The 15601-nt window shown below is 45.9% G+C and overlaps 1 protein-coding gene across 2 annotated transcripts in view; it reads right to left on the reverse strand.

Moving 5' to 3' along the window:
- MAN1A2 (mannosidase alpha class 1A member 2) overlaps window positions 1-15601 on the reverse strand; it is a 301819-nt gene that overhangs the window by 26014 nt on the left and 260204 nt on the right. The window contains exons 10-12 of one of the 2 annotated variants that reach the window (XR_014714217.1): window positions 2707-2926; window positions 1647-2215; window positions 389-983 (exon numbers count right to left, since the gene is read on the reverse strand). Coding sequence is in view for 1 of the 2 variants with exons in the window: in XM_084648770.1 (XP_084504896.1) it covers window positions 2707-2926 (220 nt within the window). In the remaining variant the exon portion in view is untranslated. Of the gene's footprint in view, window positions 1-388; window positions 984-1646; window positions 2216-2706; window positions 2927-15601 lie in introns of those variants that run through there. The other variant, XM_084648770.1, reaches the window with a different exon arrangement.

A 15601-nucleotide genomic window follows, 5' to 3' on the forward strand; every position in this document is an offset into this window, starting at 1 on the left:
GTTATATCCGCATGCTGTACCCTCCATAACATTTGTGAAGGGAAGGGTGAATGATTCACTCAGACATGGAACTTGGAGGTTCAACACCTGTAGGCTGAATTTGAACAGCCAGAGAGCACAGCTATTTGAGGGGCCCAGCGCGGGGCTGCAAGGATTAGGGATGCCTTGAGGGAGCAATCTGAGGCTGAAAGCCACCAGTAATGTCTGGTGCCCTGCACGGGAGTGAAGTGCAGTGGTTCCAATGTTAGTAGGAATCTGTGTTTGCTACGCTGACTTGCAGTGCCTGTTTCTTTCTTGGGCTAAGGTATCTTTTACTTTATGCAATAATAAATAATGTTTTCAAAGCCAAAAAATCCATTTATTGAAAAGAAAATCCATTTATTGAAAAGAAACACAACTGCTTGGGAAACAGAAAGGGCAAGGGGGTGGGGTGGGGAATGGTACAGTCACAGATTTGTGTATGTCCTGTTCTCATACTCAGTATTCCTGTCTGGAGTGCTGTGCAATGAGTGCTGCACTTCAGGATGGCTATACTGCATGGTGATGGGGGTTGAGTGCAGTGGGTAAGGGTTGTCGTTTTCAGGTCTGGGTGTTGAAGCTACAGGTGTTGGAGATAAGAACCCGGATGTTGGAGAAAGTGGGTTGGAGGTGACCTGGGGGCACAAGGGAAAGAGGTTGGGGACAAGGGCTGCGGGGTGGGGGGGGTCAGGCACGGTAGTGTTCCGCCTGCATGGCTATGATCGCTTGGATCGAGTCCGCTTGGCGCTCCATTATGCTTATCAGCCGATCCATGCTTTGCTGCCAGAGGTCCTCATTCTGCTGGTGGATCCTCCTTTCACTGTCCTGCACTTTTTGATTTTCATTACTTGAATGCTGCATTACTTCATGCAACATGTCTTCCCTGCTTCTACGTCGCCTCTTTCTGATTCTTTGGAGTCTTTCAGCCGGTGATAACACGGACGGCTGAGATCTCAAGGTTGCATCTGTAATGGCAAAATGCAACACTTAACAGAGGCAGCATTGTTCACACCAGAAAAAGCAATGATTCCCCCATACTTAAGGACAAGCACAGTCTACACAATAGCATCATTTGCCCATCCCAAAGTGAGCACACATAACCCACGGGAGCCTCCAAATGGTGAGTAAGCACAGGGTCAAGCGTAACTGATTGTTTCATGGCTGTACTGTCCTCTGGTTTTCTGTGTCTTGGGGAGAGCCAAAAGTGGCACGGGGTCCCTATACTGAACACCGTCCCCACATTTTCCACAGGCGTTCATCCTGGAAGGTATCTCGCTGCTGAGGGTGACCTGGGAAGCAAGGGAGGGTTTTCTACTGCAATGCGGATTCTGCCCTGGCCCATATGCAGCTTGCCTGTGTGCAGCAATGGTTCCCCCGCCCCTCACGGCACAGTGGCGCAGACAAATTAGCCTGAGACAAGGACGACAGTGGCTCTCCCGAGAAACCTGCGCAAGCGCATTGAACAAGTTCTGGATGAGACCTTTGAAGAGATCACTGAGGCCGATTACCGCAATGTGACAGAGCACATCAACGCCCTATTCCGCATCTAGGCATGCATGCAGCCCTAACCCTCCTCGCCCCAAGAGCCCGCACCGAATAACTTCCTTCCCAAAATAAAAGCCGCTTACCGGGAACCAGCTCTGGTGTTTGTCCTTCCCCAAGCACCGGCCGCCATGACTGGCTACCTTCCTCCTGGCTTGAGAACAGCTCCTGGCTGCATGCATCTAGGGATTCCGGGGTGTCTTCCTCCACCTCAGCACCCTTGCTCCCACTTTGCTCCTCCTCCTCCTTCTCCTGCCTTGTCCAACTGGGCTCTGAAGTGTTCATGGTGGTACTTGGAATGGAGATGGGGTTGCCCCCAAGTATCGCGTCCAGCTCTTTGTAGAAATGAAAGGTTGCAGGGGCAGCACTGGAGTGGCGGTTTGCCTCACGGGCTTTGTGGTAGGCATTCCACAGCTCCTTCACTTTAACCCTGCACTGCAGTGCGTCCTGGTCATGGCCCCTTTCCATCATGTCCCTTGATATCTGCCCGAAGGTATCATAATTCGTACGGCTGGAGCGCAGCTGGGACTGGACAGCTTCCTCCCCGCAAACACTGATGAGGTCCAGCACCTCGCCATTGCTCCATACTGGGGCTCGCTTGGCACGTGGAGGCATGGTCACCTGGAAAGATTCGCTGAGAGCACTCCACGCCTGGCTGAGCAAACAGGAAGGGGATTTTCAGAATTTCCAGAGAATTTAAAGGGCGGGTCTGACAGTTGGTCACCTGAGGGAAGGGCAGTAGAGTTCAAAGTGATGACCAGAGTGGCTAGAACAGGCATTGTGGGACACTTCTGGAGGCTGATCAGAGCACACGAACAGATCAGGGCATTCACACTGGCGCTGCGGCGCTCCAGCAGGGGCGGACAAAACGTTAGTCCACTCGTCGAAGTGAAGTACCAGGAGTGCTCTAGCTGCGGAGTCAGAGCGCTCTACGTGCCTTACCAGTGTGGACGGGGAGTGAGCTAGGGTGCCCGGTGCTCCTTTAATGCGCTATAACTCGCAAGTGTAGCCAAGCCCATAAAGGAGGATCAGGTTCATGTGTTCAAGTCAAATCTCTTGAATAATCTGACCACCTCTCTTTCCTGTGTATTTCTACTGTGCAGGGTTCTGTTAAACTAAAATAATTAAATTGATAATATCTCTTACTTGTTCTGTCGTATGACTCATGACATGTATGTGCAATCTCAGCTCCAAGTTGCAAATAATGTCCAGCCTTATCATCTCTGGAACCGTCTGCTCCAAGTGCAAACATTCCCCCAGCAAAACAGGTGAGGTGGCCCATCTTTCTTTCAAGGTGCCCATTCTTCCATTCCCCAATGTATGTCAGACCTCCGTTAGACTTTCTGATAAGATGTCTTTCTATGGCCTGCAAGGAGATTGGGATAATCTTTAAATATTGGAAACAGTCAAGATTCTATCTATTTTTACTCTGCTTTAAACACTATATATTTCTGACCACAGAAATTAACGTCACTTTCAAAACAATATTTTTTTCCCTTCTTACCACATTTATCTATGAACACTCTAAAAACACATTCAACATGGCAAACACAAAAATTAACCATAATATAATTCTATGGTTAAGAAATCAAGCATGTAAAGGTAATGAAATTCCCAAAAATCAAGATTTCAACAACAATATTAACTCAGCCACATCTGAAGTACAATTTACATCTGTTACATTTTATAACAGATATCTGGAGGTATTGAACCCAGGACCTCTTCATTTAAAACCATATGTCTCTACTTTTGAAAATAAAGGCTTATGACCCATTAACTAGCAGCAGTAGCAGCCTCAGAAACGTCTTTATGGGCACCAGCCACTAGAGCAGGACAAAGACCCACACTGTGTTAATGTGGGTTACGTGGTATTTTTAGTGTTTGTATTTAATTTCCCTGGTTATTTAAGATACTTAAGTTTTTATTATAGTTGATTTATTAAACCCCATATAAACCCCATATTATTAAACCCCAGAACCCCATATTTTCTGTAATTTTGTGACTGCAGAATCCCCCCTTTTCCACTGAATTGTTCTCCAAATTCTCTACTTTAATTAAATAAAATTGTTCCAGCCCTTCTGGTTGCAGAAAAACCTCAAACCGGCAAACTGTGTGTAACTGATGTAATAATATCTTCCTGAGTCCAAAGCCAGGCAGAAACAATAGCTTCTGAAAGATGTGAACAGCCCATTCGTCTCAACTTGGGCCTCACATACTTCAGGATTTTGCAACCACAAAATCTGTCTTTTTCCCAAGATGCTACAGAAGTCAGCACTTTGGCAGTGGAATTTTGTATTTTGCTGCAACCTGCCACCAAACATTTAGCTTTCTGTATTCCTGCTCTGCCAGAATCTACTTGTAGCTGCCTTTTGCTCTCCAACTTTTGCCACAAGTGGGAGTAGACTCAATTATAAAGCACATTCCCTATGCTGTTCCATGGAGCCAGGCGGCAGAGGTCAAGGAGCCAGAGCTGGAGTCCAACTTGTACCAGAAACCCAGATATGTAGGCTGGTGGATTAGGCTGCCTGGAGAACAGTTCAACAGCCTCGAGAGCTGAGAAGGTGAGCCAAGAAAGTCAATTACAAGCTCTCCCCTTCCCTAACAAAAATGTGTCTGTCTGTCTGGAAAGCATTACAAGAGCTGAGTTTGGCAACCTGGAGAGCAAAGCAAAAGAACCCAACCTCAATAATAACAGTCAAAAATATCAACAAATTTTACACAAGTGACTATTTCAATTTTGAGCCATATTGATGTTTGTATGGGGGTGGGGAGATGGGAATCAAGGGTATTTCATGGTAGTTGAATAAATCAGCATTTTGGTAGAATTTAGCACTTCTTGCTGTTACCTCTGTTCCCCTAAAAAACCAACCCAGGGTCACACTTGTATTAGTTTTATTACAATGCTGCTGTTAGGTCAGACAGAAAAGGGAAGGAGCTTATTTATCCACTGCATTCATATTCACATTTACCGCATTCATACCCCCATGTACCCACACACTTACACAGGCGGAGAGTTACTGGAGACAGCATGGGAAGCCAAGAAGCCGAAGCGTGGTAGATCTGGTGTGTCCGTCTATGGTCACGGATCTTGGCTGATGAGCAGGTCAAGGAGCAGCAGCTTGTGTGCATGGCTGCTTCCTTTTATTTTGGAACTGGGTGCTCCTGTCACGTACACTGAGTTTTTCTTCTGTGTCCGTCACTGATAAGCAGACCCAGTCCCTGTTCCTTTCATGCATCTTTACAGCCACTCAGTGATTGCCTTCTCAGGGCAGATTATATCAGACACACCTGTCTCCTGTCTCCGGGCTCTTTTCTCCTTGCACTTCATCTCCGCCCAGTCCCCCATACACTCTCTCGTTCACACCCTCTTATCTTCCACACACACAATCCCTTGTTCACCTTCTCTGATTGCCTGATGGGATATTACAAAGCTTGGCAGTTCATACAAGTGGTAACTTGAAAAGGTTACAGAGCTTGCAAAGATTACAAAACTTAAAAGGCTGTGCTAACAGTAACTGAAGTTACCAGTATAAGAGGGTTAGCCGTGTTAGTCTGGATCTGTAAAAGTGGCAAAGAGTCCTGTGGCACTTTATAGACTAGCAGACGTATTGGAGCATAAGCAACCAGCACAACTGGTTGCTGAGCTCTGTAGCTTTATCCTCACGCACAATTATTTCAAATTTGGTGACAATATACACCTCCAGACCAGTGGCACCGCTATGGGCACCCGCATGGCTCCACAATATGCCAACATTTTTATGGCTGACCTGGAACAATGCTTCCTCAGCTCTCATCCACTCACACCCCTTCTCTACCTACGTTACATTGATGACATCTTCATCATCTGGACCCATGGGAAAGAAACCCTGGAAGAATTCAACCACTATTTCAACAGCTTCAAACCCACCATCAACCTCAGCACGGGAGGTCCACTTCGTAGACACCACAGTGCAAGTAAGTGACGATCACGTTAACACCACCCTATACCGAAAACCCACCGACCGCTGTGCCTACCTTCATGCTTCCAGCTTCCATCCCGGACACACCACATGATCCACTGTCTACAGCCAAGTGCTGAGGTACAACCGCATTTGCTCCAAACCCTCAGACAGAGACCGACACCTACAAGAGCTTCGCCAAGCATTCTCAAAACTACAATACCCGCATGAGGAAATAAGGAAACAGATCAACAGAGCCAGATGTGTACCCAGAAGCCTCCTGCTGCAAGACAAGCACAAGAAAGAAACCAACAGAACTCCACTGGCCATCACATACAGTCCTCAGCTAAAACCTCTCCAACGCATCATCAGTGATCTACAACCCATCCTGGACAACGATCCCTCACTTTCACAGGCCTTGGGAGGCAGGCCAGTCCTCGTCCACAGACAACCCACCAACCTGAAGCATTTTCTCACCAGCAACGACACACCGCACCATAGTAACTCTGACTCAGGAACAAATCCATGCAACAAACCTCGATGCCAACTCTGCCCACATATCTACACCAGCGACCATCACAGGACCTAACCAGATCAGCCACACCATCACCGGTTCATTCACCTGCACGTCCACCAATGTAATATACGCCATCATGTGCCAGCAATGCCCCTCTGCTATGTACATCAGACAGTCCCTACATAAAAGGATGAATGGACACAAATCAGATATTAGAAATGGCAATATACAAAAACCTGTAGGAGGAGAACACTTCAATCTCCCTGGACACACAATAGCAGATTTAAAGGTAGCCAGCCTGCAGCAAAAAAACTTCAGGACCAGACTTCAAAGAGAAACTGCTGAGTTTCAATTCATTTGCAAATTTGACACCATCAGCTCAGGATTAAACAAAGACTGTGACTGCCCGGCCAACTACAAAAGCAGTTTCTCCTCCCTTGGTGTTAACACCTCAACTGCTAGAAGAGGGCCTCATCCTCCCTGATCGAACTAACCTCATTATCCCTAGCCTATTCTTGCTTGCATATTTATACCTGCCTCTGGAAATTTCCATTACATGCATCTGAAGAAGTGGATATTCAACCACACAAGCTTATGCTCCAATACGTCTGTTAGTCTATAAGGTGCCACAGGACTCTTTGCCACTGAAGTTACAAAGTCTGCAACAAGGTTGCAGAACTTAATGATACAAGTTACAGATCTTACAATCGCATTTGAGCGGAGGCTTTACTTAACAGTTGCCATGGAATTTGTTCCGATTCTCTTGTGAAGTACATGATATGCTGATGAAGGTATTTAAATACTGGGGGTTGACATCTGCAGAATAGATTCTGTTCTCTTTTCTTTCTTCATAATCTCTGCAAGGAGAAGGGTGTCACAGCCAGACACAAGTGGAAATGTAAAGGTGGCAATGGTGCTCTCTTCTCCACCCAGTGAGAGTTAGGGGAGTGAAGTATGGGTGAACTCAAAGTTAAGCTCAGTTAAAGACTAAAGTCTACTCAAAGGTTAAGGCCTAAACTAAACCTCTTAAAGAGTTTAAAGTAGTTTAAGGACCAGATTGTCAGAAGTCCTTATGGTCATGCCTCATCTGCTGTCTGTGTGACTGTGCAAGTGCCCTTTGATTTGGGAAGTAGTCCCTGAACCCTCTGTGATTTGGGAAGTAGAGGGACTGCTTGCCCCTGTTCTCCTGATTGGAAGCAGGATGACAAGAAAGTGGTAGAGAGAGAGTAGAGTCATGGTCCTCCCCAGTCTACACTATCCCTCAGAGCTGGGCCAAAATAAAGGGGTCAACAATCTGCTCTGTTTTAATGATGGAGCAGATTTTGCATGTCCGATGCACAGATATTGTTCATCACAGGCAGACCCCCTCCTCAGGGATGTGTTTCAGTATCCACAATTTACTCCTAAATGATTAAGGCACCTAAGCTCTTAGCTTAGCCACAGTTTCTGAGCCATCTTTAACACTGAAATCAGCTCAGTGCTAAATATGGCCTTAAGGGCTTATTTGTCTTTAGTTCTTAAGCAGCAAATAGGAGCAGTGCCAGTTCTAATAACCCTTAGCTTCACTTTTCTCTGAGAACTCAGCTGGAGAGTTCCAGTGCACACAAGCCAACATTCTAACTTTGAAAACTCAGAACTCATTTTTCTTTACCCACTCCGCCACAGGGGGGTTGTGGGGATTGGTTAATGTCTGTACACAGCTTTGCAAACATAAAGTACTACAAAAATGCTAAATATAAATTACCATCATCAGTTGGATTGTTTTTCCTTTCTCAGTGAGAACTATAAAACAAAAGTTTCACATTCCTTCCTCCATTCATTTTTAAGTTCTGTGAACACACACAAAAATAACTGGACTATGGAAAGAAAGTGCATTTGTACTCTACCCCTTCCACTTCAAAAATGATATGAAGAGATTTTGCTCCAATTTTCCAAAACCAAAGTTAGAAACAACACCCTTAAAGGAAGAGTTGAGAAAGTTATAAGGAACTACAAAAGAGTAGGTAGATTGGAAGCTGGAACTTGGTCTTAAAGGGTATGTCTACACTGCAGTGTAAGCCCAGGGTTAACGGGACTCAAGTCAGTGGTCCCTGGGTTTGAGAACCTAGGGCTTGTCTACAATAACTGCCAACCCTAAGTTAAGAATTTTTTAACCCAGGTCTGAAACCAGGGCTCTGGTGTCCACAATACAGTATGCAGACCTGAGTTCAACCAACTGTATTCCACACTTCCTAGCGCCCTCCTGAAATATATCGCTTTGTTAGTGGTACAGTGTGGGAAAACTTGACCTCCCCCACAACACGTTATAGGAAGTTTGAATGGCCTGCCATAACATCCGGCTAAGTCATCAATTTTGGTCTGTGTGCTTCCAACAATGGAAACCAGCAAAATGGAGGAGTCACCATTTCAATAATTTCTTTTGCTTGGGCTTTCGCTCCTTTTTCAGGATGCAGGCAGAGCTTCCATGAGACACAGGTGAGCAGTTTGGCAGTGTTTTCTCATCCATGAAAGGCACCTGACAGAGCTAATAACAGAGCAGGAGGAGGAGGAGGAAGACACAGACATGGCACACGCTGATGCTGCTCCTGACACTCGGTATAGCTGCTGATTCCCCCTACATAGACCAGCTCTTTGGAGCAGGGCCACAAGCACAGGCTGGTGGGATCACATCATCATGCAGACCTGGGATGACTAGCAGTGGGTCCAGAGCTTTTGTATGAAGAAAGCTACATTTCTAGAGCTTTGGGAGCAGCTTGCCTTGTCCCTTCAGGGTAAAGATGCTCGCATGTGGGCAGCCATGCCAGCCCGGAAGCAGCTTGCTATAACTGCCTGGAAGCTGGCTACTGCAGGCTGTCACAGGTTCATTGCCAACCGGTCTGATGTTGGAAAGTTGACTGTGGAAGTTTCGGAAGCAATCAGGCATGTGGGGAACCCCAAGGAGGCAGGCATAAAAGATATTCCTGAAGTAAATTGCTGGCTTCAAGAGAATGGGGTTTCCCAACTGCACTGGGGCCACTGGTGGGACTCATGTGCCCACAGTTTGCCCTCCTCAAGGTGCACAAGCACATAAACCACAAAGAATACTACTCTATCATTATGCAGGCCCCCATGGACCACAATGGCAGATTTATGAATGTCAGCATTGGCTGCACTAGAAAAGTTCATGATGCCAAGTTTTCACCAATTGGGAGTCTATGTTCACAGAGAGCCTGGGACACTATTCCCACCACATGACATTGTCATAAACAGAGTTACTGGCCAACTGTTTTTCTGGGGGACCCCATGTACCGCCTTTGCCTTCTCTTATGAAACATACGCTGATCTCAGAGGCCCTGGCAAAAGAAGGTTTAATTACACTCTGAGCAGGTGTAGCAGAGTGGTTGAATGTGCTTTTGGCAGATTGAATTCCAGCTGGAGATGTCTGCAGACCTATTTGCATTCCAAGTATCATCAGTGCTGTCCACGTTACTGTGGTTTGCTGTGCTCTTCACAAATCTTTTTGAAACCAGAGGTGGGCCATTTCCCTATGACAGCTTTAGGCTGCTGAATTGGTCATAAAGTGCACCTATCACAACTGAAGCTGGATGCAGCCAGGCAACCGAAATCATAAGTGCTTTGTGTTCCCACATTATGGACTTGCATGGGCCAACAGAACATGGAGAATAGTACCTTTATGACTGTGCTTGTTTGGTGGGGGTGGGCATTGATTGCTTGTGTGAGAAGGGGGGTTGATTGCCATGCATTGTGCTTTTGAATGACATGACTGCTTATGAAATGGGGGGAGGGGAACGGTATATCTTGATGTAAATAACTGATGTATGGATTGACATTTATAGCTGTATTGAGACATGGGTTTTGCATACAACCTCCCAGTGGTCCCTGCCCATGTGTTTACCTTTACTATTTGAAATACACATTTTATGATGTGTTGCGTGATGGCAATAACATTTATTTATAAAATAAAAACCTTTATTTTTACACGTGTATTGGAAAAGTACAACATTAAACCGTTGTCTGGCAGGCCAGCTGCCATTAGCACTCCAAAACACTATCAACACCAAAAGCTTTAAAAGTAAACAAGAACAAAGTGCATAGACAAGTGCAAACAGTTAAACTATGTACAAGACACGCTCCCCTCACTATTGTGTGTCCTCTATCCCTTCTCCTTTCTTCCACATTTGCCATGCGCTTGGTGCCAGGGCAAGAAGGTAGAGGCATCCATGGGCAGGGGTTCAGCATGAGGACTGCATGAGGTACATATGCCCTGCCCAGCTGCTAACAGGGCCCAATTTCATGGGCCACCCAGCCATGGAGTTGTCCAAGCTGCTCCTGGAATGCAGGCCAGGGTACTGCAGAGAGGATTTGGGCCATGGTGCAGGTGCAGCAGGAGCCAGGACTCTTGTAGACATTAGAGACAGCAGCTGCTCAGACAGTTCTCTCTGTTGTGCTCGATCTTTCTCCCGTAATCACCCCTCCTATTCCAGGAACTGCAGAGTGAGGGCCTGCTCCTGCGCCGCTACCCTGTCCTCAAGCTGCGAAGACGGCCTGAGCCTTTTCCACTTGCCTCCTGCATGTCTTTCCTCTTGCCACCAGTCCCTTTGCCTTTGGTACTCGACCTGGTTGTTGAGCCCTGTCCAGAACTTCAATCACAAGTTCATCCCAGAAATCCTTCCTCTTGGAATGGTCTGTGAAGGTACGATGAGCCCTCTGCCGTGAGGGCGAGCTGTGGAGGTTCTGAAGCCTGTAGAGGTCGAGGGTCCTGCAATAGGAGAAGACACCGAGGGTTACTGTCTCAAATGTGTCAGTGCAGGAGCACAGAAACAATTGTTTTGGACTTTCCAGGACAGAAAATGTTAAAATTTGAAACTGAACTTCAGTATATTCGCAGAGGGCTGCCTGGACATAGCTGGGTTAATCCCAGTGAAAGAAGTGCTGAAAGAATGGTATATTAAAAATTAAAACTTTTTTTTTAAAGGGTTTCAGTGAAATGGAGTTTGGGGGGAGGTTGGTGGCTGTGCTACATAAACCTTCCCTATCACTTCAGGCTTTGCACATTCTGGAGGCCATAACAGTTCTTGTGGTGCCCAACTGGCAAAGAGAGGTGTTATTCCAAGCTGCTGGTGGGAAACCAGGTGTGGCTGTCACTGAAATATTCAAATGTATGCAGTGGTGCTGGAACTAAGGGGACTCTGTGCTGCCGCACCCTCTGGCTTGAAGTAGTAATAGACATGGTTTCCATTATCAGCACCCCCACTCAAAAATTGTTCCAGCATCCCTGAATGTATGATAACTGAACAGCATATCTACGAGTGGAGTGGGCTGGTGAGCTACCGAGGTGGCCCTGGAAAATGTGACTACCTATCTGGAGTTCCTACCACAGGAAAAGTCTGCAGCTATCATCACCTGGGATTGGGTCAGAATTCCTGAGGAATCAACAGGATACGGCATTATCTTCCAAATGGCTTAGTGCCTCCCCATGGCTTCTGATACAGTCTGTCAGGACTGCATGCAAACACACAGAACTCCATTGTCATCCCTCTTTCCTCCCACACAGCAAATTTCTGGACTGAATTCAAAGCCCAGTCATATTTGAGACTAATGATTTCATCACCCATAGAAAGCCTGGACTGCATTTAACAGAAATGGACTACATGTGAACTTTTTCCCCCTCCCTCCTGCCCCGTACAGTTCAGTCTTTTCAGGCAGCTCGTTACACTGTTGGGTTGGTATCAAGCAGCGTACATATGGGGAATGTAATATAAGATTCTCATTCTAACAAACCGGAATGTACTAGCAAAACTGCATGCCTTAAATATTCTCTTTTACATGCTCGTTTTGCTGTTTGTGTTTCCCAGACTCCATTTTGAATTCCACGTGGTGGGTGGAGAGTGAGGGGATGCCAAGGTGCTGGCATGCAATCCACCATTAGCAGATACATGCTGCTACCCAGGGCTTATATCTTTTGCACTGGTTCTTAGAGCAGAAACCCCTCCTGTTCCTATATTAGTAAACAGAAAAATGGAGCCAGAAACTTACCAGCCTCTAGGTAGCTTTTCCCTCTTCCATTTCTGATACCAGTCCTGCAGTTGGCTGTTCCTTTGGTGGGGGCATCAAAAAGTTCTTTCGAGCACAGCCCCGGGATGTGCTGCAGCTGCTCCTGCACCAAAGCCTCCTCTAGGATCCATTTCGTTTGCAAAGTCTTTTTATTTGCCACATTTGGTGCCTGCTTGTACCCATCGATTCCCATCCTGGCTTCTCAGACCAGCAGGACGCCATCCCAGCTGATCAGGTCATTGTACACTGCTGGTGGCTCCATGCTTGGTGCAGTGCCCAGCACCCAGTCAAATTCATCATAAAACTGGCACGATGTTGGTGAGTTGCCAGAGATACAGTTGTGGTCCCTGGTTTTCAAGTACTCAGTCTTGAGCCACTGAATCTGTTCTCTGCGTTAGTCATGGTCCGTTAAATTTCCAATGCTGATGGCATTTTGCTATTTGCTGCTATGAATGGTCAAACCTGGTACTCTTACTAAAATCCACTGTATAACCAAAATCTGGCTGTGCTCCCATGACCATGAAGCAAAACACTGTGTACTGGATTTCTTCTAGTTGGCATTCATTGCAAATGCTGAAGGTTCTCCTAAGGTGGGTTTGCAACTCAATGGTCAGAATAAATAGAAAGGTTAAACGCTAAGCTGCTGCACTGGAACAAGGGGGCTGCTTCCATTTCCCTGGAGTTAACTGGTGATTTTTGGAAGAGAAAGGACAAAGGAAGCCATCCCATTGCATTGTGGGATACTGTTGGAGGACTCCAAGGACCCAAGTCTGTGGGGTGGGGGAAGGCTACATACAATGTAAAATGATAGGGCTTGAACCTTGGGTCCAACCTTAACTTGGGCTTTGACCCTCTACCATCATGGGGTCCTAGGACACTGGGTCTGCGCCCGAGTCCAAGAGATTTGTGTGTAGACAGAATGGGGGCTAGGGCTTGAGCCTGAGTCTGAGACCAGGCTTACATTGCAATGTAGATATGCCCAGAGACACAGACCACTTACAAACATATGCTGGCGTCCATGCACTAGAGATCAACTCTGATTAACTATTCTATGGATTTAATAAAACATCCAAAATGTAGTTAGAGAAAACAATCAGCTATTCTTACTGAACATTTGTTTGCACACATATTCCTGCTATATCTAGCAGAATTTCTGACTACAAAAATAGGCCCTGATCCTAAAAGCTGTTCCATATGGGTGGACCCCGATGCACATTTGGACCCACCTTAACTTCCCTGTGTCTCCATGCAAGCACAGGGGTCTGCCCATATGGAATCACTGGCAAGACTGGGACCATAGGGAGTAACAATGACAGATACAGTTTTAAGTGTTTGTGGCTGACCACCATGAATAAGAAAAAGAAATGGGGTTTACATATTCACAGCCCACAGTAATAATGAAATACTTTTGATTCCAACAGTAACCTGGGAGGATGCTAAACAGCAACTGTTAAACATTTTTAAACATGCAGGACCAGTAACTTGCACCCAAAAATATCAAAAGAGGCTAAGGCGCTGAGATGCTCTCTGAACTACAGATGTTGCTATTTAATAAATCTTGGAATACTGGGGAAGTTCTAACGGACCAGAAAAAACCTAACATTGTGCCAAAAATTAAAAAGGGTAATGGGATGAACTGGGTAACTACAGACCAGATTAATCTGACATCAGTTTCAAGCAAAATCATGGAAAGGCTCAGATAGGATGCAATCAGTAAAGAGCTAGAAACAGCAGCAAACTAATGCAAATCAACATAGCTTTATAGAAAATAGGTCTTCTCAAAAAAAATTGAAACCTTTTAAAAATTAAATCACAAGTTTGACAAAAGTAACTGTGTTGACATAATAGACTTCAGTAATGCATTTGACTTACACATGTATGATCTTCTGATTAAAAATATATATAAAATCTATGTAGCACATAGTAAATGGATTAAAAACTGGCTAACTGACCCATCACAAAACACAATTACAAATGGAGGATCATTATCCAATGCGGGTGTTACAGTGGGGCCTCTTAGGCAGAGGCCTGTACTCTTAAGTTGTCCAAAGCAACAAAATTAAAAGTCAGAGTGTTATATAAAACTGTATGGAAAAAGGTACAAAAGGGAGACAGAAAACCTGAATTAGTCAAAACAAGAGTCTACTGATACCACCCAAGGTGGTATCAAGGTGGTACCAAGGTGTTAAGAGCAGGACTGGTAAACAAGAGGAGAATGGAATTAGAAGCTAATGAAGCAAAACTGAAGTGTCAGAAATTAGGTCCCATTGGTGGGCCAAATAATGAGGGGATGAACTATTTCACCCATCATTTCCTTTTGGAGTCCTTAAAAATAAGACTTCATGAGGGATCAAAATTTTTGGAGGCTGGGTGGACCGAAAGGCTCGTGAAGGGAGTGTGTGGTGGTGTAGCAGTGTTTTGGTGCTTGTTGGGGGTTTGTTTTGCTGTGGGTGGTGGTGTTTTGGTCTGGTTTGTGTTTCCCGGACTAATAGGACTTAGGTGAGAAGGCTATGACAGATACAGAGGCAGCAGTGGTACTGACCCAAGTAGTGGAAGACACAATGAAGATGACTGGATGTAGAAGCTGTGGCATGTACATGATCCTGGAGGGGGTACCTGAAAAGAGTTTTGTCTGCATGAAGTGCCGCCTGATAGAGCTGATGAAGAAAAGATCCAAGGATTGGAGATACAGGTGGAAACCCTGGTTGAGTTTAGAAGGGGTTCGAGCGGATGATGGAACAAAGACATAAGGAGGCTGAAGGGGAAAACTCAGACTTGCAGATGGAAGCAGGACCAAAGAACTCTGAGGGGAGACTACTGGGTGAGGAGAGTGGACAGTGGAAGCATGTGACTAAGAAAACCAGGCAGAGGAAAAGACGGGCTAGTGAAGGAGAAACAGAGCTCAGGAACAGGTTTGCAGAGTTGGAAAATGAAGAAGGGGCACAGCAGGTAGTCACTGAAGGTGAGAGGGCAAGGAAGAAGAGAAGAGCAGCTAGTCCTATAGGAAGAGGGCAAGAGTCAGTGGAGATAAAAATAGCAAATATGAGCCCCAGGAGGATACGGGATGGGTTGCAGACGATTGCAAAGGACAATAGGAATCAAGAGGACTTGCAGCCAGAGGGAACAGGGGATAGACTGGAGAATCGTACCATCACCAGGAAAAGGCAGGTCTACGTGATTGGGGACTCCTCACTGAGAAGAACAGACAGGCCTGTAACAAGAGCTGATCCAGAGAACAGAAGGGTGTGCTGTCTGCCAGGTGCTAAGATACAGGATGTGGACCTGAGGCTGAAGAGGATCCTAATGGGAGCGGGAAAGAATCCACTGATTGTCCTTCATGTGGGAACAAATGATATGGCTAGATTCTTGCTGGAACGTACCAAGGGTGACTATGCTAAGCTGGGGAAAACGCTTAAGGAAATTGAGGCTCAGGTGATCTTCAGTGGGATTCTGCCTGTTCCTAGAGAAGGGCAACAAAGGTCTGACAAATTATGATGCTCAACAGATGGATCAGGCAGTGGTGCTACAAGGA

Source organism: Lepidochelys olivacea (genome assembly GCF_965140295.1).
Source record: "Lepidochelys olivacea isolate rLepOli2 genome assembly, chromosome: 1".
NCBI lineage: Eukaryota > Metazoa > Chordata > Testudines > Cheloniidae > Lepidochelys > Lepidochelys olivacea.